The sequence below is a fragment of the Rana temporaria genome, chromosome 9, assembly GCF_905171775.1.
Source record: "Rana temporaria chromosome 9, aRanTem1.1, whole genome shotgun sequence".
Classification (NCBI taxonomy): domain Eukaryota; kingdom Metazoa; phylum Chordata; class Amphibia; order Anura; family Ranidae; genus Rana; species Rana temporaria.
Genome location: NC_053497.1, coordinates 138,070,865 through 138,092,508, shown reverse-complemented (window position 1 = coordinate 138,092,508; position 21,644 = coordinate 138,070,865). Strand labels below are relative to the sequence as shown.

Sequence of the window (21,644 nt, the reverse complement as noted above, 5' to 3'; positions counted from 1 at the left end):
CATGCGTCGCATTGATTCCGAGCATGCGTAGAATTTTTGTGCGTTGAATTGTGTACACACAGTCGGATTTTCCGACATACTTTTGTTGTCGGAAAATTTGAGAACCAGTTCTCAAATTTTTGTTGTTGGAAATTGACAACAAGCTCACATCGAACATTTGTTGTTGGAAATTCTGACCGTGTGTACGCAGCATAATTGTGCCCCTGTGGAAGGAAATTTTCCCTCACTTCCAGTTCTGGCTGAAACCTGACGCACTGTGCATGCGCCGTCACAACAGCTGATCGGGAAATTAGGGGCGCAGACCCGAGCGGGCATTTTTCGATAGAGGTCACTATTTGACAGAACACCGGTTTCTATTGAGCCGGTCAATGCTGCCCGACATTCGGCCCGTGTGTACTAGACTTTAGGGGATTTAATCAATCTCTTAGAGTTTATAGGGTTGGATTGAAGGTTTACATCAGGATTAGGGGTTCATTTTAAAACAAAGGGTTCACTGCCTTTGACAAAGTCAACATAGAGCTTGGTAGAAGCTTGATGTCGCGTACACACGATCATTTTTCAGCATGAAAGAAAATGTAATTTTTCAGCATGTCCAAAAAACAACGTTTTTCCAACTTCATCATTAAAAACGACGTTGCCCACACACCATCGTTTTTAAAAAATGATCTAGCAAAGCGCGGTGACGTACAACACGTACGAAGGCACTTTAAAGGGGAAGTTCCATTCACCTTTGGGCTGCTTTAGCTGATTCCGTGTTAGTAAAAGACGATTGGCGCTTTTCTGTCTGTTACAGCGTGATGAATGTGCTTACTCCATTATGAACAGTAGTTTTACCAGAACAAGCGCTCCCGTCTCATAACTTGCTTCTGAGCATGCACGGGTTTAAAATATTGTTTTAGCCCACACACGATCATTTTATACCCGAAAAACTAAATTTTTTAAAACGACGTTAAAAAATGCAGCATGTTCGAATTCTTTTTTTTGTCGTTTTTAAAAAACAAAGTTTTTTTTTCATGCCGAAAAATGATCGTGTGTACGCGGCATTAGGCAAACTTGTTGCATGTTACATAGCACCCTTTGCACCTTTATTAAACTAGCTATACACTGATCAATATTTGGTGGGTTCAGTAGGGATCAGACGAATTTTGATCCATGTGTGAGAGTCTTTGCTCGACAGAAGCTGACTGATTGATTTACTTCTGTCAAAAAGGTACACGTTATGCCGCGTACACAGGCTTGGAATTTCCGACAACAAATGTTCGATGGGAGCGCGTTGTCGGAAATTTCCGACCGTGTGTAGGCTCCATCAGACATTTACTGTCGGAATTTCTAACAACAAAAATTTGAGAGCTAGATTTCAAATTTTCCGACAACTAATCCGTTTCCCTTCTAAAAATTGTGTTTCTTTGTCTGAATTTCTCACTTCCTGTTTCTCCCCAGTAAGCTTGCCCCCATCATCCGAGCCGTTCTGGCTGGGGGTTAGTCAGCGTGCTCGCCCCCTCCCTTGGGACTAAATCCCTGCAGGGAGACGCTGTGAAGGGAGGGGGCGAGCACGCTGACTAATCCCCAGCCAGACTGGCTCGGATGATGGGGGCAAGCTTACTGAGACAAAGAAAAATAAAACATTTAGAAGGGAAATGGAAGGAAAAGGTAAGTGAACCAACAATACACTAGCTTAAAGGAACCTATTTAGAAAATAAAAAACAAACCTTTACAACCCCTTTAATAATGTGACTAATGAAAAGGTAGACTGTGCTCATTTTGAAAGATTTGGCTCATTTCAGCACCTAAAGAATAGAAGCTGCAATGAAGTTTGCTAAAATCCCTTTAGTCTCCTAGAAGGTGATTTTCCTTACAAAGAAGTTTCAGTGCAAAAAAATAGTATTTTGGCAAAAGTTTAATGGAGAAAAATGCAAGTGACATACTGGGGGGACTAAAACTGGTGCACTCAGAATCTAGTGCAGTGGTGCACGGTAGCCAATCAGCTTCTAACTTCAGCTTGATCAATTAACATTTGACATTAAAACCGGTAAGCTGGTTGGTTTCTACGTAGAGCTGCACTAGAATTTGCGCGCTCCAAACACCCATAAGGGCAGCAACAGTAGCTTACAACATAAACAGTGCATGCAATGAAGATTACTAACCTATACAACGTGTGCCTTTAAGCTCAAATCCTGGATCACATGCACACCTATAAGAGCCAATGGTATTGAGACACCTCTGCTGGCATGGAAAGGACTGGGAACATTCATCAACATCTAGAAGTCAAGAACACCAAGGTGAATTACTATGTGGATTACCACATTGCTCATCAGTGCACATATGTACAAGGTACATCCACAATATGAGATTTCCACAGCAAGATAGGTGTTCCGAGAGAAAGCACAGCAATGGAAAGTATATAGAGTCATACTAAACACACTGAAGGAAAAAAAAAGGTTGAACTCATAAATGTGTTTAATCAGAGTTTCAGCCATTCAGCATTTAAATTCTTTTTTTTCCCCAACAAAACAGTTAAGATTAACCTGGTAAAAAATGTGACTGGGTTAAAGTGAACCTGTCACAAGTTTGAAAAATTCCTACTGAGCACATGAAGAATCAATGTATAAGAACAGGTAACCTTGAATAAAGGCTTCCATGATGAACCCATCTGTAATTCCAAAGTTTTCAGCAGGTGAAGTTACAGGCAAATGTGGACTTTTCTTTTAGGACATCTAGCTTGGCCTTGCTTCACCCATCTCCACCTATCGATTTACATTAAAAGACCAATATGGAGGGGGTTAGGAGGTTGGAGGGGATGGGGCCAAAGGTTTAGCTGCCTATGTACTCTGGGGGCTAGATTCAGCATTGATTTACGCCGGCGTATCTACAGATACGCCACGTAATTTAAAGCTGCGCCGGCGTATCTTCTTTCTGTATTCAGAAAGCAAGATACGCCAAAATTAGCCTAAGATCCGACTGGCGTAAGTCTCTTACACCGTCGTATCTTAGGGTGCATATTAACGCTGGCCGCTAGGTGGCGCTTCCGTAGTTTTCGGCGTAGAATATGCAAATGACCTAGATACGCTGATTCACAAACGTACGTGCGCTTGGCGGAATTTTTTTACGTCGTTTGCGTAAGGCTTTTCCGGCGTAACGTTGCTCCTGCTTCTATGAGGCGTACGCAATGTTAAGTATGGATGTCGTTCCCGCGTTTAATTTTTTATGTCGTTTGCGTAAGTCGTTCACTGGGATATGTACACGGACGGCACATGCGCCGTTCGTAAAAAACGTCAATCACGTCGGGTCACCACCCATTTACATAAAACACGCCCCCCTCATACTCATTTGAATTAGGCGCGCTTACGCCGGCCCCATTTACGCTACGCCGCCGTAACTTAGGAGGCAAGTGCTTTGTGAATACAGCACTTGCCTCTCTGATTTACGGCGGCGTAGCGTAAATACGATACGCTGCGCCGCCGTAACAATGCGCCCGGCTACCTGAATCTAGCCCTGGGTCTCTACTGTTCTATTTTAGGGACGAGTTTGTGCTTGTCTGAACCTCTGAATCCAGAAGTCAGCTGACTGTCGTTCATGGGCCAATGAACTGCTTGAGGACGGAGATTCCCTGACCTGCAGCTGATGTACAATGAAGGTGCTGGGATGCTCATGACATCATTGGCCTAATAACGTCAACCAGTTGAGCCTGATCGAATCTTCTGCAGGAATCTGGAATGGGCAGAGGCCCTGTGAAAGACCTGCTTGCTTGAGGAATTTCATTTCTCCACTGGATCAAAATCGACCAGGAGGAAACAAGGCTAGACAAAAGTATGAATTAAATTGGTCAAGTGGTGAATGGAGGTTCACTCTACCCTGCTTAAAGAAAGGCGTATCTTTAGGCACTCCTTTTAAGTTCAACAAACTACGGGACTCTTGATTGCAGATTCCAGGTCTAGCCCCATTGGCTTAGGTGTCCTTGTAGATACTACAATGTTAACCGAATTGATGGTTAAATTAAATTTGACATGGTCTGCGATGCTGTAGTGGTGGATATGGGTGGCAGCGACACACAGTGGTTAGGCACATTTTTTTGAGAAATATGTTTATTCTTTAGATAAGGTCTTAGCAGTAGTATGGCTCCCACGTTTACCATCCTTTGTGATGTATAATGGGCATATATCTGATGCTCCTCAGAGTGTCAATGGATATCATGAGTAAAGATACTCTCTTTCTGAACTTTATGTTTTACTGATTCATTAATTTATTGTTAATTTTGTGCCTTTGTACAGATACGGATTCTCAATTTGTCATTACTGTGGAAATATATGAATTCCATTGTACACCATTATAAGGCATATATTATTTTAGATTGTTTTGTGTTTTCTTTTTATTTTATTGCTTGTAAAACGATGAAACTTTCAATAAAAAGTTATTTGGGGAAAAAAAATGCAGCTACTAGGTTCAGCAGGAGGAAAATGGTAAAATAACATAATCCTAGTAGGGACCGACATCTTTTTATTACCTTCGCAGGCTGTTCCCTCTGCGTTGGGTCGGAACCCAGGTCCGCAGCGCAGGTGGCATCGGTATGTTCCAGGCATGTTGATACATTCTTGTCCCGATGGACACTGATGGGTGGCCATTTTACATTCATCAAGGTCTGTAGTAAATGGTTGGAAAGAAGGGGATGATTGGGAGTCTTCATTTTGCTATGAAACTATTATCACCACACTAAAAACTGAATCCCAGGAATACACAAAGTAGAAATGCATATACTGAATGTGACCCGTTTTACCTGCCAAAGGATTTGTAATTCTGTTCAGCAAGTGTTGTGCTTTAGTAAGCACAGTAAGTTTCTTGACCTCGACTATAACAGCAGCATCACTTGGTCAAGAATTCTGACTAGACAACAAAGGAGCAGCAGCACCAATGTGTCATTACTCTGCTCACTTCTCCTGCAGCCACTAGTGCTGGGCTTCCTTGTACCAGTCTGAGAGCTGCTGTGCAGGGGGTTACAGGAGGTTAATATAGACATAGCTCCCAACTGTCCCTGATTTTCAGGGACTGTTCCTGATTTGGAGCAATGTCCCTCTTTCCTCCTCATTTGTGTCTCATTTTGGTCTGACCCATATATTGTACATAAAATGCACTTTTTATCTTTCAGAAAGTGTTTCCCAGTGCTATTTCTAAATCGTTGCATTTGTAAATGTCAAAAGCCAGTATAAAGGAATAGTAATGGTAAAAAAAAAAAAAAAAGGCACTTGTGGGTTTAACTAATCATATTTTTGTATAATTCTCTTTTAAGGGGGTGTGGCAGGGGGTGTTTCCTATGCCTACATACATAACTAATAGGTGTCCCTCATTCTGATCTTAAAAAGTTGGGAAGTATGTATTGAGACAGTCAATTATGCTAGGTTTGTGCGATACTCCTCCGCGGAGTTATGTTGTAGATGTGACTACACTGGCGGGCTACGGCATTAATACCCTTTTTCTTTTCATTTTTAACTCTTTCTTTTTATTCTTTTTCTCTCTTCTTTTAGTTTGTTTGAGTCTTCTACTTGTTGAGGTTACTGGTTGATACTACGGAACACAGTCAGATCCCACCTATTAGATTATGATCTATAATGCGCAGTGCTTTATGATACAACATCTTTTCCTCTATGCTTTAATGGCGACTTTGTGATCCGTTTTTCCACTATGTATGAGTACTGATTGGAAAGTTACTTTATACCAGTGTATAGTTGTATCCTGATTAGGGTTGTCCCGATACCACTTTTTTAGGACCGAGTACAAGTACCGATACTTTTTTTTTATGTACTCGCCGATATCGAATACCGATACTTTTTTTTAAATGTGTCCCCAAATGCAGCCATGTCCCCCCACAAATGCAGCCATGTCCCCCACAAATGCAGCCATGTCCCCCACATATATGCAGCCATGTCCCCCACATATATGCAGCCATGTCCCCCACATATATGCAGCCATGTCCCCCACATATATGCAGCCATGTCCCCCCACATATATCCAGCCATGTCCCCCCACATATTGCAGCCATGTCCCCCCACATATTGCAGCCATGTCCCCCATATATGCAGCCATGTCCCCCCACATATATCCAGCCATGTCCCCCCACATATTGCAGCCATGTCCCCCCACATATATCCAGCCATGTCCCCCCACATATTGCAGCCATGTCCCCCCACATATATCCAGCCATGTCCCCAAACATATTGCAGCCATGTCCCCCCACATATATCCAGCCATGTCCCCAAACATATGCATCCATGTCCCCTATACCTAATGATGATGCCGCCACGTTAATCACCGTGCGGCGAACATTACAGGCAGCTTTCGTTTGAATAGCTGTTTTCCCTGCCACGCAGTGTAAAGGACACTCCCCCTTGCTCAGGATTGGACAGATCCGTCCAAGGGGGAGTGTCTATACACGGCGCGGCGAGCAAAACAGCTATTCAAACTAAAGGTGCCTGTAATGTTCGCCGCACGGTGATTAACGCGGTAGCGGCGGATTTGCGATATGCGGCGGGGGGGCAAGTATTCTATTTAGGCATCGGGGGTATTTGCGGGAGTACAAGTACTCCCGCAAATACTCGGTATCGGTCCCGATACCGATACTGGTATCGGTCCCGATACCGGTATCGGGACAACCCTAATCCTGATGCTTTCCCCCTGTAACTGCAATCATTGTTGATCTGCCTGTGTATGTATATGTAACTGAATTTTTTATTGTTGTACAATAAACTTTTTTCTGATTAAAAAAAAAAGAATTATGCTAGATTTATTTAAAAAGAAATGAATGAATAACAGCATTGATTGGGGTTATTATGTGTGCCTGGAGCCCAGGAGAACAGTGTAGATACAGCATTGATCACAGTCCTTACCTCTGCAGTTGCGGTTATCCATTGCCAAGGTATACCCTGCTGGGCAGGAACAGGAGTAACTGCCCATGTTGTTATGACAGGTGTGGGAACATGGCCTGTGGATCTCACACTCGTCCACATCTAGGAGAGATACACACATGGAGGTTAGGATGTGCCAACTTTATCCCTACGACCTGTGTCTACCCACACCAGCAGTCTCCAGAAATGCTGATGTAGACACATTACTGGTTCTTATACACTCACCTGTACAGTACGAGTCTGCAGACTGTATGAAGCCCAGAGGACACGCTCCTCCATTCAAGCCTGGTGATAGAAAACACTTAAATGTATAACTCCCAATTCCGGTCAGTATAAAAATGGCCACAAATGAGGAGAATTTCAAGTTAGGTGAACATTTTTTCCTAATTGTGATCTGCAGCTGTATGAATGTTACAGGATTACTTTTCAGCAGATCCTAGCAAGCATCTAAGGAAGGGAACATTTGTTGCTGAAGAGACTCTAAAATGGTTTAATGTGCTACCTAATGCAGGTTTTGTTTCCTGGTAGAGGCCCTACAACGCTATGGAATAAATAAGCTTCTAGTAGACAGTGAATCCAAAAAGCAGACAAAGGTTTTGCAGGCCTATTGAATTGTGAGTTTTTCATTGAGCATCCCATTTATAGGACTAGCTCAGGACAGAACACAGTTAGGTAGATTCAGGTACGCTCGCGTAACTTTGCGGCGGCGTAGCTTAAGGAATTTAAGCTACGCCACCGTAAGTTAGAGAGGCAAGTACATGATTCACAATGTACTTGCCTGCTAAGTTACGTCGGCATTGCCTGAATCGGCGGGCGTAAGGGCGCCTAATTCAAATGTGTTTGAGGGGGGCGTGTTTTATGTTAATGGCGCTTGACCTCGCGGTTTTTACGGTTTTTTTCCAAACTGCGCATGCGCCGGGCGCCTACATTTCCCAGTGTGCATTGCGGCTAAGTACGGGCCTATTGATTTCGACGTGGACGTAAATCCCGATTCACAGACGACTTACGCAAACGGCGTAAAAAATTCTAATTTCAATGCGGGAACGGCGGCCATACTTGACATTACTATTCCACTAGGGCCTAGCTCTAACTTTACGTGGCCTATCTCTTACGTAAACGGCGTAAAAGTACTGCGTCGGCCGGACGTATGTTCGTGAATCAGCGTATCGCCTCATTTACATATTCTACGCCGACCGCAATGGAAGCGCCACCTAGCGGCCATCCAAAATATTGCAATCTAAGATAGGACGGCGCAAGCCGTCGTATCTTAGATATGTTTAAGCGTATCTCTGTTTGAGCATACACTTAAACATAAGTCGGCGTAGATTCTGAGTTAGGTCGGCTTATCTACTGGTAAGCCGGCCTAACTCTTTCTGAATCTACCTAATGGCCTAGATCATATACAGTATGCATTCTGGGGCCTAAATCACTAGAGAATACAATACGAAATAGGAGGGAACCTCGCAAATGTCTATTCCCTCCTAGACAGTTGTCACCGGAATAATGCCCTGTACACACGATAGGAATTTCCTATGGGCTAAAATCTGATGGAATTTTCTGTCAGAATTCCGTTCAAGCTGTCTTCCATCAGTCTTGCATACACACTGTCAGACGAAATTCCGACCGTCCTAAAATGCGGTGACGTAAAACACTACGACGAGCCAAGAAAAATGAAGTTCAATGCTTCCGAGCTTGCTTCGACTTGATTCTGAGCATGCGTAGGTTTTTTTTCTCCGTTGGAGTTCCACACAGACGATCAGAATTTCCCATAAGATTTTCTTCCATCAGAAAAAAATAAAACATGTTCTATTTCCAAACTCAGATGGAAAAAAATCCTATGGGGCCCACACACCATAGGAATTTCTGATGAAAAAATTCCATCAGACTTTTTTCATCAGAAATTCCTATGGTGTGTACGAGGCATAAGTTTTCCCATCTATTCCTGTTCTGGTAACAACCGTTCTGATTTCCTATTACTTTCTGCTCTGGTGACAATGGTCACTAGTACGAATAGAAGAGATTGGTCTTCCCAGAGGGAATAGAGACACCAATAAAATTGAAAAACATTTATCATTTTCCTTCCACTTCACAACTATGTGCCACTTTGTGTTGGCCTATTACATAAAATTCCAATAAAATACTTTGACGTCTTTGGTTGTAACATGACAAAATGTGGAAAATTTCAAGGTATACCGTATTTATCGGCGTATACCGCGCACTTTTTTGCCCTGAAATTCAGGGAAAAATCGTGGGTGCGCGATATACGCCGATACCCGTTTCCCGCAACGAGTTTGAACCACTGCGCCGGCATATACCGAGCGCAGTACACTCGGGTATAGTCGGGCAGGCTCGGCTCCTCTCGCGGTCACGTCCTGGACGTACAGGACGTGACCGCGAGAGGAGCCGAGCCTGCCCGACTATACCCGAGTGTACTGCGCTCGGTATATGCCGGCGCAGTGGTTCAAACTCGGCGTGGGAAGCGGGGTTCGAGCGGGGAGGACACCACCGAAGCCGCAGACGGACGCCGGACCCGACGAGGCCGCCGATGGACGCCGCGCAAGACACCAAAACTAAGTACTAAAATGTTTTTTTTTTACAGGAATGCGGGTCCACTTTAGGGGTGCGCGCTATATGCCGGAGCGCGCAATACCCCGATAAATACGGCATATACTTTTTTAAGGCACTATAAGTTGTACTTGTTTATTTACATCCATCTTTTCCCTACATCCATTCAAAGTGCAGAATTTACACAGGATCTCTCAGCTCTGAAAAGCAGGGGGTGGGGAGCTGAAGTTACTAAGTGAGGAGAGCTGATTGGAGGGAAGTGACACAGCACACAGGAACAGAGCTGAGACTGTCAATCAGCTGGAGCTCCTTCCCCTGCCACCATTTTTCTCTTGGGGTCAGGAAAACTTTTTTCATGCTAATAGAGGAAGGAGACAGAAATAACACTTAAGCCTCGCACACACTACAATTATTTTTTCCGTTCAACCCAGCGGGCTGAACAAAAAATAACCTGACAGTTCAGGTCGGAGTCGCTGTACTAATTATGATCGGGTGCCGATTGGCAGACCTTTTTAGTCACACCCCTTCGACAAAGCCAGGCCAAATGTCCGGCTTCTGTCGGACCGGCTGCAGTACACAGGGGTTGAATGTCGGCCGGTTTCTATTGAACGGTCTGATGCCATCTGACATTGGGCCCGTGTGTGTGTGTACTAGGTTTTAGAGCTTTGGATTGAGACAAGTACACACTATAGAGGGGATATGCTTTGTTCATATTTCATGTCTTAGGTTTACAACCACTTTAAGTGTTGGGCTGATTGGCAGTTTAATTGCTAATGTATTGATGAAGTGTCAAGAATAAATAATAGCTGGGAGAGCCACAGGGATTCACAGAGAAATATACATTCTTTCTGGGCACTGAAAAGTTCCATGCTAAAATTGCCCTTTCAGGTACCTAAAAGTAACATACTGATGTAACTAAGGCCCCGTACACACGGTCGTTCCAAACCGATGAGAATGGTCCGACGGGCCATTTCCATCGGTTCACCGCTGAAGTGGCCTGATGGTCTAATGTGCGTACACACCATTGTTCCAAAAACTGATGTTTTAAAATTTTGGACCGAAGGACAATAGACAGATGGGCTATACACACGGTCGGTTTGGACCGATGAAACTGAACCTCGGTCCATTCTCATCGGTTTTGTCCGACCGTGTGTACGAGGCCTTACAGTTTATTCAAAAGATCGTACATCATACTTCAGTTAGAGAAAACAGAAAATGAGCTGTCGCTGCTGGGCTTTTTTGAATCTTATGCAAATACTGTATTTTGGATGCACTTTGGAGGTTCCTTTTGCTTACAAGCAGGACTTCGTATTGGGCAGCAAACTACAGAACTCTTTGAGGAAAGTTCTAAAAACTTAACCGTAGTTCTGGTCAGTATCAGCTTTAAACTAGTAAATCTTATGTATTAGGTGGAGCTCGTCCTGCTGGTTAAACAAACATTTTCATGATTTTCAAAAACAAAACAACAATTCAACACCTTATAGTAAAAAAAAGAACTGTGCTGTGATACCTGCTTGGAGGGAGGCCGTCAGCTGGAAGTGAAGCTCCTCTGAGTCAGGAATGTACGAGGATCGGATGGCACTAATGTGCACTCGTTGGGTAGGCTTGGGTTGACGTCCTAGCGTAGAATTGTACTCCACGGTGTGGTTACAGCGCAATGTTAGGTAACTTGCACCAGTGGTGAAAGTAGGCGATGACCAAGCATTTATATGTCCTCCTCCAGTCTGTACGTACGTCTCACTGAACTCCTGAACATGATAAATTCACATGAAAGTGATTAGAGGCAAAGGTGTTGTATACTTTTCTACACATGGAGATATAAAATAGGCACTGGCTGTGCAGTATAAAATCAGACCACATATCATTAGATTACAACTTCAAGGGGAAAAAAGTAATACTATGATCATGGTGTCTCCTTCGTATTTTTCGGGGAAGTAAATTCTTTACCAGAGCTATCTGACAAATGGAGCATTTCTGAAGCCTGTGGTTTGTAAACCCCCTGATATATTTATGAACTTTGCAGGCTGTTAAAACTTTTTCCCCCACCCATGTAGTTGTAGTGCACACAACAAACATTGCCATAGTTGCAGACAGGAATTATTTCAAACTACCCCTTCTCTGTGACTTCCAATTTAAACTTTCAATTTGTTTATCATGTCATACAGCGAGGAAAAGTATTTGATCCCCTGCTAATTTTGTAGGTTTGCCCACTGACAAAGAAATTATCAGTCTATCATTTTAATGGTAGGTTTATTTTAACAGTGAGAGACAGAATAACAAAAATATCCAGAAAAAAACGCATTTAAAAAAAGTTATAAATTGATTTGCATTTTAATGAGTGAAATAAGTATTTGATGCCCTATCAATCACCAAGATTTCTGGCTCCCAGGTGTCCTCTATAAAGGTAACAAGCTGAGAGTAGGAGCACTCTCTTATGCCTTGTACACACGGTCTGACATTTGACTGCGCAAAAGTCAGCCGTGAGTTCACTGGAAAGAAAGAGAACAGGTTCTCTATCTAAGGTCCGTCGGACTTCCGAAAAAAAAGTCAGATGGAGGCTACACACGGCCGGACTTTCCTAGGAAAAAAGCCTGTCTGACTTTTTTTCTCGGAAAGTCCGGCCGTGTATGAGGCATTAAAAAGGAGTGCTCCTAATCTCAGCTTCTTACCTGTATAAAAGACACCGGTCCACAGAAGCAATCAATCAAATTCCAATCTCTCCACCATGGCCAAGACCAAAGAGCTGTCCAAGCATTTCAGGGACCTACACAAGGCTGGCATGGGCTACAAGACCATCGCCAAGCAGCTTGGTGAGAGGGTGATAATGATTGGTGTGATTATTTGCAAATGGAAGAAACACAAAATAACTGTCAATCTCCCTCGGTCTGGGGCTCCATGGAAGATCTCACCTAGTGGAGTTTCAATGATCAGGAGAACGGTATGGAATCTGCCCAGAACCACACATAACAAGATTATTATTTTTTTTGATCTCAAGGTCAAAAAACAAAAACAATTGGTAACACACTGCGCAGTGAAGGACTACAATCCTGCAATGCCCGCAAGGTCTCCCTGGTCAAGAAAGCACATGTATAGGCCCACCTGAAGTTTGCTAATCAACATCTGAATGATCCAGAGGAGAACTGGGTGAAAGTGTTGTGGTCAGATGAGACCAAAATCAAGCTTTTTGGCATCAACTCAACTTGCTCTGTTTGGGTGAAGAATGCTAGCTATGACCCCAAGAACACCATCCCCGCCGTCAAAGATGGAGGTGGAAACATTATGCTTTGGGAGTGTTTTTCTGCTAAGGGGACCGGACAACTTCACTGCATCAAAGGGATAATGAACGGGGCCATGTACTGTCAAATCTTGAGTGAGAAACTTTTTTACTCAGCCAGGGCATTGAAAATGGGTCGTGGATGGGTATTCCAGCATGACAATGACCCAAAACACAAGGCCATGGCAACAAAGGAGTGGCTGAAGAATAAAACAAATTTAGGTCCTGGAGTGGCCTAGCCAGTCTCCAGACTTTAATCCCATAGAAAATATGTGGAGGAAGCTGAAGGTTTGAGTTACCAAACATCAGCCTCAAAACCTTAATGACTTGGAGAGGATCTGCAAAGAGGAGTGGGACAAAATCCCTCCTGAGATGTGTGCAAACCTGGTGGCCAACTACAAGAAATGTCTGACCTGTGTGATTGCCAACAAGGGTTTTGCCACCAAGTACTAAGTCATGTTTTGCAAAGGGGTCAAATATTTATTTCACTCATTAAAATGCAAATCAATTTATAACTTTTTTTAAATGTATTTTTCTGTTGTTTTTTTTGTTTTGTTATTCTGTTTCTCAGTGGGCTAGATTCACGTAGCTGCGCCCATTCGTACGGCGGCGCAGCGTATCGTATTTACGCTACGCCGCCGTAAGTTTGAGAGGCAAGTGCTGTATTCACAAAGCACTTGCCTCCTAACTTACGGCGGCGTAGTGTAAATGGGGCCGGCGTAAGCCCGCGTAATTCAAATGTGGAAGGGGGGGGCGTGTTTTATGCTAATGTGTGATGACCTGACGTGATTGACATGTTTTCCGAACGGCGCATGCGGCGTCCGTGTACATATGTGCATTGCTCCCAAGCATTGTACATATGTGCATTGCGCCCTATTCGCGAACGACTTACGCAAACTACGTAAAAAATTCAAATTTCGAAGCGGGAACGACGTCCATACTTAACATTGCATGCGCTTCATAGAAGCAGGAGCAACGTTACGCCGAAAAAGCCTTACGCAAACGACGTAAAAAACTACCGCCGGGTGAATCGGCGTAACTAGGTAATGTGCATACTCTACGCCGAAAACAACGGAAGCGCCCCTAGTGGCCAGCGTGAGAATGCACACAATTATACGCCGCCGCATTCAAGTTACATCGGAGGAGGAAGCCTATTTTTTGGACGTGTCTGCCTTGGCGAATCGGCGTAACGATACGCCGACGCAGATTTGAAATTACGGCGGCGTATCTGGAGATACGCCGCCGTAAATGCTTGCTGAATCTAGCCCACTGTTAAAATAAACCTACCATTAAAATTATATATAGACTGATCATTTCTTTGTCAGTGGGCAAATGTACAAAATCAGCAGGGGATGTGCGTTCTCACTCCCGAGCCGGCTCTGTGTGTCCATAGACAAGCTCACAGTGTGCAGTGAAATCGGCAAGCAATTTCAGGACAGGAGAAAAGCCTGTACAACAGTGCAAGGATAGAGTTCAACACTAGCCCTACCTTACCGCTTGCATCAGCACCAGCTCCTTCTTTCTCTAGCATCCATGCACAGTGAGCTAAGTGTGTCCTTATACTTTGGATGCAACTGGGGATATAACTCATACCTGGACAATGACATCAGAAGACACCACAGTGTCTGGTACAAATCCATTAATCACGATGTCAAACCAAAGGGTGCCGTCAGCATCCAGGCCTCGAGCGATATGTGTGATACGCAGCTGCTGACCTGAAAAACAAACACATCTTAGAAAATGAGGGGAATATTTGCTGTCTATAGGGCTAAGTACTGTTAGTTATAGATGTAATCATTATTCAGTTATTTATGATGCCTTCATCTCTCCAGCTTGTGCAAAGTGAAGCCCCGTACACACGACCGGTTTTCCTGCCAGGAAAACTACAAAGCAAGCTTTTGGCTGGGAAAACCGGACGTGTATGTATGCCTCCTCGCAGTTTTCCCGACAGGAAAACAGCCGGGAATACCGTCGGGGAAAATAAAGGACCTGCTCTCTCTTTTCCCGTCCGTATTCCCTTACGTTTTTTTCCCGCCAGATTTACTAATACTTTCCTATGGGAAAGACTGCGAGGCAGTGCCGATGGAGCATACACGCGCCCGGGGATTCCCAGCCAAAGCTCTCATGGCAGTTTTCCTGCCGGGTTCTCGGCTTTCCCCTCGGTTTTCACAGCGGACTTTTTACCACCGGGAAAACCGAGCGTGTGTACAGGGCTAGAGTTTGCTAAATCAGATCAGAGAATGAATCATTTGGATTGGTTAGTATTAATTGCTGCTATTTGGTACTTGACAATTTTGTCTCACCTGTTGCAAACTCCACCTGAGACTCTTTGCGGAAGACGCCCTTAGTCAGGGAGAAACCATTGGTAGTGCCATCATGGGGGAAAGCTCCAGACCAGTAAAGGGGGGCAATCATAGACACCAGCACTCTCATCAAGGGACCTGTCAGGGAAAGCAAGACACACAATGGGTTTAATTCACCAAGCGTTAATACATGTGATATTAACCATAATCTGGATTTTTTGCCATGTGACTGTTTTCACCTAACATTGGTTGTCAACAAGGGTCATTATGGCAATAATGATTGCTATAGCTTATTGAATTTACCCTAATATTCACAATTACCACTCCACATGTAGAACTTATATTAAAGCTGAACTCCAAGCAAACAGCTAAATACACAGATGAAATGCACATAAGGGAGAAGATGCTTTACATGTCAAAGGATTTGTATTTCTGTCCATCCAGTTCTCAGATATACACACCACTGCCATACAGCACAGCCCTGAAAGGTAGGGCAGGAGACCTGTTTTTTCTCTGCTGCAATTTAGGAATACTTACAGGTTTGTCCCTCCCCCAGGCTGTTATTGGATAATGAATGAGAAGCAGCAGACTTATATGCCAATCTTCTTGTCACTCTGCTTTCTTTTTGTGCTGCTTCTCCCTCTACCATGCTGTATAAAGAATGCAAGAGGCTGATTCTAAGGCTTAATGTACGCAGGACAATTTTACAACCTCTCCTGAATGATTTAACTTGACAGATCGTAACCCACGTTTAAAACGTCCGTTTTGCCGCATTTACATGCCACGTTTAGATACGTTTGCATTTAGAAGCGTAAAAAAAAAAATACATTGGCCCGGATTCAGAAAGAATTTACGTTGGCGTATCTATTGATACACCGCGTAAATTCTAGGATGCGCCGGCGACTCTTCTTTCTGTATTCAGAAAGCAAGATACACCGAAATTTGGCTAAGATACGACTGACATAAGTCTCTTACGCCGTCGTATCTTAGTTGCATATTTACGCTGGCCTGCTATATGAGGCGTAGCCAATGTTAAGTATGGACGTCGGGCCAGCGTTGAATTTTGCGTTGTTTGCGTAAGTCGTTCGCGAATAGGGCTTTGCGTAAGTTACGTTCACGTCGAAACCAATGAGGCTTTGCGGCGTAATTTGGAGCATGCGCACTGTGATATACGTCCACGGACTAACGCCGTTAGTAAAAAAAGTCATTTACGTGGGGTCACCATTCATTTACATACAACACGCCCACTGCCTGGATAATTTGTATTACGCGGGTTTACGCCGGACCACATATGCTACGCCGCCGTAACTTAAGGCACAGGTTCTTTCTGAATACAGAACCTGCCTCACTAAGGTAGGGCGGCGTAGCACAAAGTGCGATTCCAGTGCAGGGGAATAAAAAGTCTCTGCACCTTTTTTTCTGCGAATCCAATGTGAGGTTACTGTTAGCCATATAACTGTATGGCTGAACTCGCACTGCACATGTCAGCGGCATCTGTGGTGCGAATTACATGTGATGTCTGAGATTGCACAAGTGTGAACCTGGTCTGAGTGAAGTGGGAGGAGTCACTGCTCAGTCTCTCCTGTGCATATCTGAACTTGAGCTATGGAGCTCTGTAGACATCAGACTTTTAACAATAGCTGAGCAGATACAAGAAAACTTTTTAAAAGGAGCCCAAAGCTTTAGACCTATATACTGTAGATATGAAAATACATAATAATCATTTGCAAAAAAAAAAGCCATTTAAATTACAAGAACTATACTTTAAAGACAAGTACATCAAAGGTCATAGTTGTGACATTTGCACGCTATGCTGATGAAGCCCTTGGTGAAGCCATCACACAACATGAAATGAGGTCTGCACATACCTATAGAAGGAGGGATGTTTTCAATGGTGCTAGTAATTGTGGTAGTCCCAGAACGGCTGTTCTCCGTCATATTGGCACTGAGCGAAGATAGTCCGAAATCCTGATCATTAATAATGCCAATGAGGCTGGCCCGTACACGAGTGGCAACCGCTTGGACAAAAGAAATATTTTTACAAACCATTAAATGTATGCCAAAGCATGAAGCCTTCACAAGTACAAATACTCAAATGTGAATTTACCCTCTACAATCAGATATAAATGTTTATTAATCTGATATTGGCCATACACACATCGATTTTTCATTGGCTTGACTACTCAATTTGTTCCCAATCAATCAGAAGGATGTAGCAATCATTCGATGCAACATAAACATAGTTTACCTGTATCAATCTGATCACTTCCAGAGTTAAACCTTTATTTGTAAAATGTAAACAACATTTTCAAAATTGATCGACTGCTTTAAACACCAATTGGTTTACTAGAATTTTCCAAACGTCAAATAACTGCAAATTAAATTTTAGAGAACTGGAACAGTCATTTAACTGATCAGACTGACACCAATGGCCAAGACAAGATCAGGTATTTATTTCTATCTTTATCTTCCTGTCCCAGTAACACCCTCTCTCTTCATTTTATCATTCTAAAGTCACAAGAAAAAAAACTGGTATGAACCCTTTCTTACAGGGTCAAAGACAGCAATGAGACTCTTATGCCGCGTACAGACGATCGGAATTTCCGTCAAGAAAAGTTCGATGTGAGCTTTTGGTCGGAAATTCCGACCGTGTGTAGGCCCCATCTGACTTTTTCTGGTTCTCAAATTTTCAGACGGGAAAAGTTCTTGTCGGAAATTCCAATTGTCTGTATACAATTCCGAAGCGCAAAAATCCTACACATGCTCGGAATCAATCCTACACATGCTCGGAATCATTGAACTTCATTTTTCTCGGCTCGTCGTGCTGTTGTATGTCATCGCTTTCTTGACGGTCAAAATTTTGTGTGACCGTGTGTATGCAACACAAGTTTGAGCCAAAATTCAGTCGGAAAAAAATCCACGGTTTTCTTGTCGGAATTTCCGATCGTGTGTACGCGGCATTACAGAAGTATCTAATTTTGCCAAGTCTATCCAAAACGTTGCCAAGTCTATCTAAAAGATATCAGTTTAAAGCCAGAGTGCTAAATATTGGGCGGATGATTGGACCTTGAGTAGAATTTCCTAATCATGTGAACCCCAAACAAAGGCAAAGGTGGTCATCAGTCACATATTTCTCCAAAATAAAAAACCTTTGACTATGGAGGACTTACCTCGACATTGGGGTAGCTGACATGGCTCTGCCTCTGTGTCCTTCCCAACACAGGTTCTGCCACCATTTTGGGGAGGAGGAGAGAAGCAGGAACGAGTGCGTTTGCGGCTTCCTTCACCACAGGTTACTGAACACTGTGACCAGCTGCTCCAGCCTGTCCATCCTCCATCCACTAAGGAAGAAGAATGCAAAAGGAATCAATGATAACAATACCAATGTTCCCTGCAGTTAAACAGTTTTAGCAAGTAAAAACATTACCTGGGCATTGTGGTAAGTTGCATGCTCTCACATCCACATCCCTGCCCATGCATGGTCTTCCCCCATTTGCGGGAGGGGGGTTGTTACATAACCGGATTCTTTCCTGTACTCCCTGGCCACATGTTCTGGTACATGGACTCCACTCCTGCCACTCTGAGAAGCCACCATTAACTATCAAGACAAATCAAATTAGCACCACACTTTATACTGGTCAGTACAGTAATGCTAAAAACACATTTACAAAAAAAAATAATTAAGAAGTGTTTGTTTCCTTTCATTATTAGAAGATATATTTCTTCACTCAGTAAATAACATGTCTATCACCTTAAGAAAAAGGTCCAACATGGCCCCAATACATTGGTGAATATGCTTGTTATTTGCACTTTATTTCATTGCACCTTATGCAATTGATCATCAATACATTTTTGGACTTTTGAGGTTCATTCATCATATGGTATCACTGATAGGTGTGCTCCATTCAACAGGGTGGTTAGGGTATGGAGCTGTATGGATTGGACTGCAGCAATAAAAACCTAAAGCCTCGTACATACGGCCAGTTTTCCCACGGGAAAACTGCAACGAGACCCTTTGCACTCACTGTCTGAGTTGGTGAGTGTAGCTGGTTGACTATCTAAATGTATCCCCTTTTATTTTATTTATTGGTGTTGGTTCATTAATATACAAAATTACTTAATATCTTCTAGGAATTTTGTTGCGTCTGCTCCTGACGAGTGGACATATACACGAAACGCGTAGAGCTCTATCTGATGCTACAGCTACATCTTTACGGAACTCTACTTACTCATTGATCATCATTTATTATGCCGTTTCCATATAATACAGACGTATATAGACGTACACTTATCATGTAGGTCTATTTGCTGGTGTTGAGCATGTTGCCAATGACATTTTTTATGCAATAATACCTTGTATTTTATTACCATTATTATGAGAGCCTTTGGCCGGGAATCCCGGCCGTGTGTATGCTCCTCGCAATTTTTCGGATGGAAAAAATGCCAAAAAAACGCTGAAAAAAAAAAAAAGAGAACCAGCTCTCTTTTTTCCTGCCGGGAAAACCGGCGGACTTTTACCCAGTGTTTTTTGGCAGTTTTCCGATGGGAAAAACGACAATGAAGCATACACACGGCCGGGATTCCCGACCAAAGCTCCATCGCAGTTTTTATGTCGGGAAAACCGGTCATGTGTAGGGGGAAAGACTGACTGAGCAAGTTCTCGGCTTTCCCGACGGAAATCCTGCACGTGTATACGGGGCATAACAGTTTTCCCTTTGTATCCAAAAGCTTTTGGGCCGGTTCAACCATAGTGTAAAGAACTTAGGGCCAGATTCACATAGAATTACGTTGCTCCTCGGCAGCGTAACGTATGTGATTTACGTTACACCGCCGCAGGTTTACAGCGTAAGTGCCTGATTCTCAGAACTCTTACCTGTAAACTTGCGGCGGTGTAACGTAAATGCGCTCGGCGCAACCCTGCCCAATTCAAATGGGGCGGGCACCATTTAAATTAGGCGCGTTCCCGCGCCGAACGTACTGCGCATGCTCCGTCGGGTAAATTACCCGATGTGCATTGCGCTAAATGACGTCACACCGACGTCATTTGTTTAGACGTTAACGTAAATGGCGTCCAGCGCCATTCACGGACGACTTACGCAAACGACGTTGTTTTTTACATTTCGACGCGGGAACGACGGCCATACTTAACATGGCTTAGGACAACTAGGGCTCAGCCCTAATTTTACGCGGCGTAACTCGACGGAAACTACGTAAAGTTAGATCGACGGGCAGCGAGGACGTTCGGGAATTGCCGTAACTATTCATTTGCATATTCTACGCCGACCGCAATGGCCTCGCCACCTAGCGGCCGGCCTAGAATTGCATCCTTAAGATCCGACAGTGTAATTCAATTACACCTGTCGGATCTTAGGGCTAGCTATGCGTAACTGATTCTATGAATCAGTTGCATAGTTAGGACGGCCCTAACACAGAGATACGACGGCGTATCAGGAGATACGCCGTCGTATCTCTTTTGTGAATCTGGCCCTAAGTATCAGTTTTACTAGATAAATATCAGGGCTTACCAAAAACCCTAAGCTCGACACCACGCCGAGCCATTCCAGCAGAGTTTGTGACTGTACAGAGGTAGTATCCAGAATCCTGCAGGAGAACTTGTGGAATGCTAAGGGATCCATCATTGAGGAACTCCAGCCTAGAAAAAGTGAAATGCCACTCAATTAACTTTTTTATTTTTAATTAAAAAGGAAAACAGGTATGCACACTAGAATTAAAACAATACCTGGACATTTCCACAGAGAGCTGAGTGCCATCTTTCCTCCATGTTGTAGCTGGTTTTGGATGCCCTTCTGCCCAGCAAGGCAAAACCGCAGTTTGGTTAACCGATGTGCTGACTACTGAGGGTCCAGGCATGATTGAAGGTGCAACTATAATACAGGATATCGTGTGATCACCAGACACCAGGAAATAATAAGCATCACAGCTAACTAATACTTTCTGTTTACTTACTTTGTATCTCTACAATAAACGTCAGGCTGGTCTGGCCAATTGGATTTATGGCAATGCAGGTGTATTCCCCACTATCTGAGGCCTGCAGGCTGTGGATCTGTATATATCGGCCCTTAGACAAAACTTGGACTCTCCTGTCGGTCTGTAAAAAATGCAAATTAAAAAATAACTAAGAACAGAATTTTGTGCTCTACTCATATTATATATTAGGTTTCCAGATTCCCTAATTCAACTATGTCACAGAATTATCCTATTTATATTTAAATTTTATAGTTTCATAAATGGATCATCATTACAAACATATGATAACTTTGAAGTGTATTTCTGCGGTAGCGCTAGATCTTGCTGGTGGTGGGCAGGCCTGAGGCGGTGCAACTTTTGGAGGATCCTCGGAGTGAGTCCTTTCAAATGTAGTAAGATTGTGGAGGTTGTTGGGGATACCAATAGGGAGGCAGAAAGCAATACAAAAATGATATAAGTTTAAAGCCTTCCATCCCATCTTTAGAGATTTCCTTTACTTCCTTTCTGGTCCACCACATATGAAGTTATTAGAAAGACATACCTGAAAGAAAGGGGTTATAACTCCTTCCTTGCTTTATACAACCTTAAAAAGGGTTGGGTTAAAATTGGGTTTGTACAATC

The 21,644-nt window shown here is 43.4% G+C and overlaps 1 protein-coding gene across 1 annotated transcript in view; it reads right to left on the bottom strand.

Annotated features, from left to right (window-relative positions):
• The window catches only part of HMCN2 (hemicentin 2), a 345,628-nt gene that overhangs the window by 20,666 nt on the left and 303,318 nt on the right, over positions 1-21,644 (bottom strand). The window contains 13 exon segments of the mRNA XM_040325278.1: positions 2,145-2,258; positions 4,502-4,636; positions 6,876-6,995; positions 7,119-7,178; positions 10,969-11,206; positions 14,326-14,447; positions 15,036-15,173; positions 16,904-17,053; positions 18,206-18,376; positions 18,463-18,633; positions 20,561-20,688; positions 20,776-20,920; positions 21,003-21,144. Of these exon segments, the coding sequence (XP_040181212.1) occupies positions 2,145-2,258; positions 4,502-4,636; positions 6,876-6,995; positions 7,119-7,178; positions 10,969-11,206; positions 14,326-14,447; positions 15,036-15,173; positions 16,904-17,053; positions 18,206-18,376; positions 18,463-18,633; positions 20,561-20,688; positions 20,776-20,920; positions 21,003-21,144 (1,834 nt within the window).